The 1,083-nt window shown below is 36.9% G+C and overlaps 1 protein-coding gene across 1 annotated transcript in view; it reads left to right on the top strand.

The window, feature by feature from the left end:
* Positions 1–1,083, top strand: part of reep2 (receptor accessory protein 2) — a 10,721-nt gene that overhangs the window by 6,556 nt on the left and 3,082 nt on the right. The window contains exon 7 of the mRNA XM_035668768.1: positions 452–618. Within this exon, the coding sequence (XP_035524661.1) occupies positions 452–618 (167 nt within the window). The remainder of the gene's footprint in view (positions 1–451; positions 619–1,083) is intronic.

Genomic DNA, 1,083 nt, shown 5'->3' with positions numbered 1-1,083 from the left:
AGGTTGGAGACCACTGCTGTAGATGATTATAGGTTGAGAAGAGAGTCCTATTTAGTGAGGCCTTTATCAAATAGCCAACATCAAACTTTAAAACTGGTGGAAACAAAGTGTAGTTTGAAATGTGGCCACTGGGTGGTGTGAGAGACTGTCTGCAGTGATGTATTGGTCTGCAAATAAACACTTTTAAACAGTTGCTTAAGTCTTGTAAATTAATGGGGAAAGGAGGTTTTTGCATTTATATGTTAATGAATAAAACACATTCACACCAGTGGCAAATAATTGCAGACATCTGGCTAATTAATGATTTGTCCTGTTGTTGTGATGAATTACCAGTTGTTGTTGTTGTTGTGTTGTTTGTATCCCACCTTGCCCTTTAAATCTGAATCCTGGAGCTTCTCTCTCATTGAATTGACCACCATTTTTTTTTTTTTTTTTTTGTCCAATCCAACAGCCCGCTCTTTGGCAGCCACGAACCTTGCTGATGATGCGTCATCCCAACACAGCTCTGACCAATCAGACACAAGGACTGAACACTCTGATGAAGATTTGGGAGAAAAAGCCCCTAAACGTGTTACTAGCGTCAAGGCAACCAAGAAACCTGCCGCTGCTAAGACAGAGGTAGGGACAATGTAACACACACACACACACACACACAACACACACACACACAGAGACAGTGTGGTCAGAATGAATGAAGGATAAATTATTTTATGGTTTTCAGTGCTGTATATTTTACCTAAGAAGAAAGTAGTATGTGTTACGAACAATTTTTTTTAACAGACTGAATTATGTAACGTACAGTGCCTTTATGAAAACTCCATGTTGATGTGTTTTCCACATTATAAAACATTTTTAGTGGCTCAGTAATAACTTCTACGTTTAGCAAGAACAGATCCATTTGCAAAAAAGTTTTGATTGATAATCTTGGTTGTAGGTGACAAATATTGCAGTACTTCCATATTGCAGTAGTTCAATATTCAAAATAAAATATAATTTCAGTGGGGGAAAAGAATTTGATGTCTGTGATAATTTTAACGTAGCAAAGAACAGATTTTTAAAAAGATGCTGAAATATCCAGACTTT

The sequence above is a fragment of the Morone saxatilis genome, unplaced genomic scaffold (genome assembly GCF_004916995.1).
Source record: "Morone saxatilis isolate NCDOM2014 unplaced genomic scaffold, NCSU_SB_2.0 Contig22, whole genome shotgun sequence".
Taxonomy (NCBI): domain Eukaryota; kingdom Metazoa; phylum Chordata; class Actinopteri; family Moronidae; genus Morone; species Morone saxatilis.
This window is presented reverse-complemented; position numbering and strand designations above follow the sequence as displayed.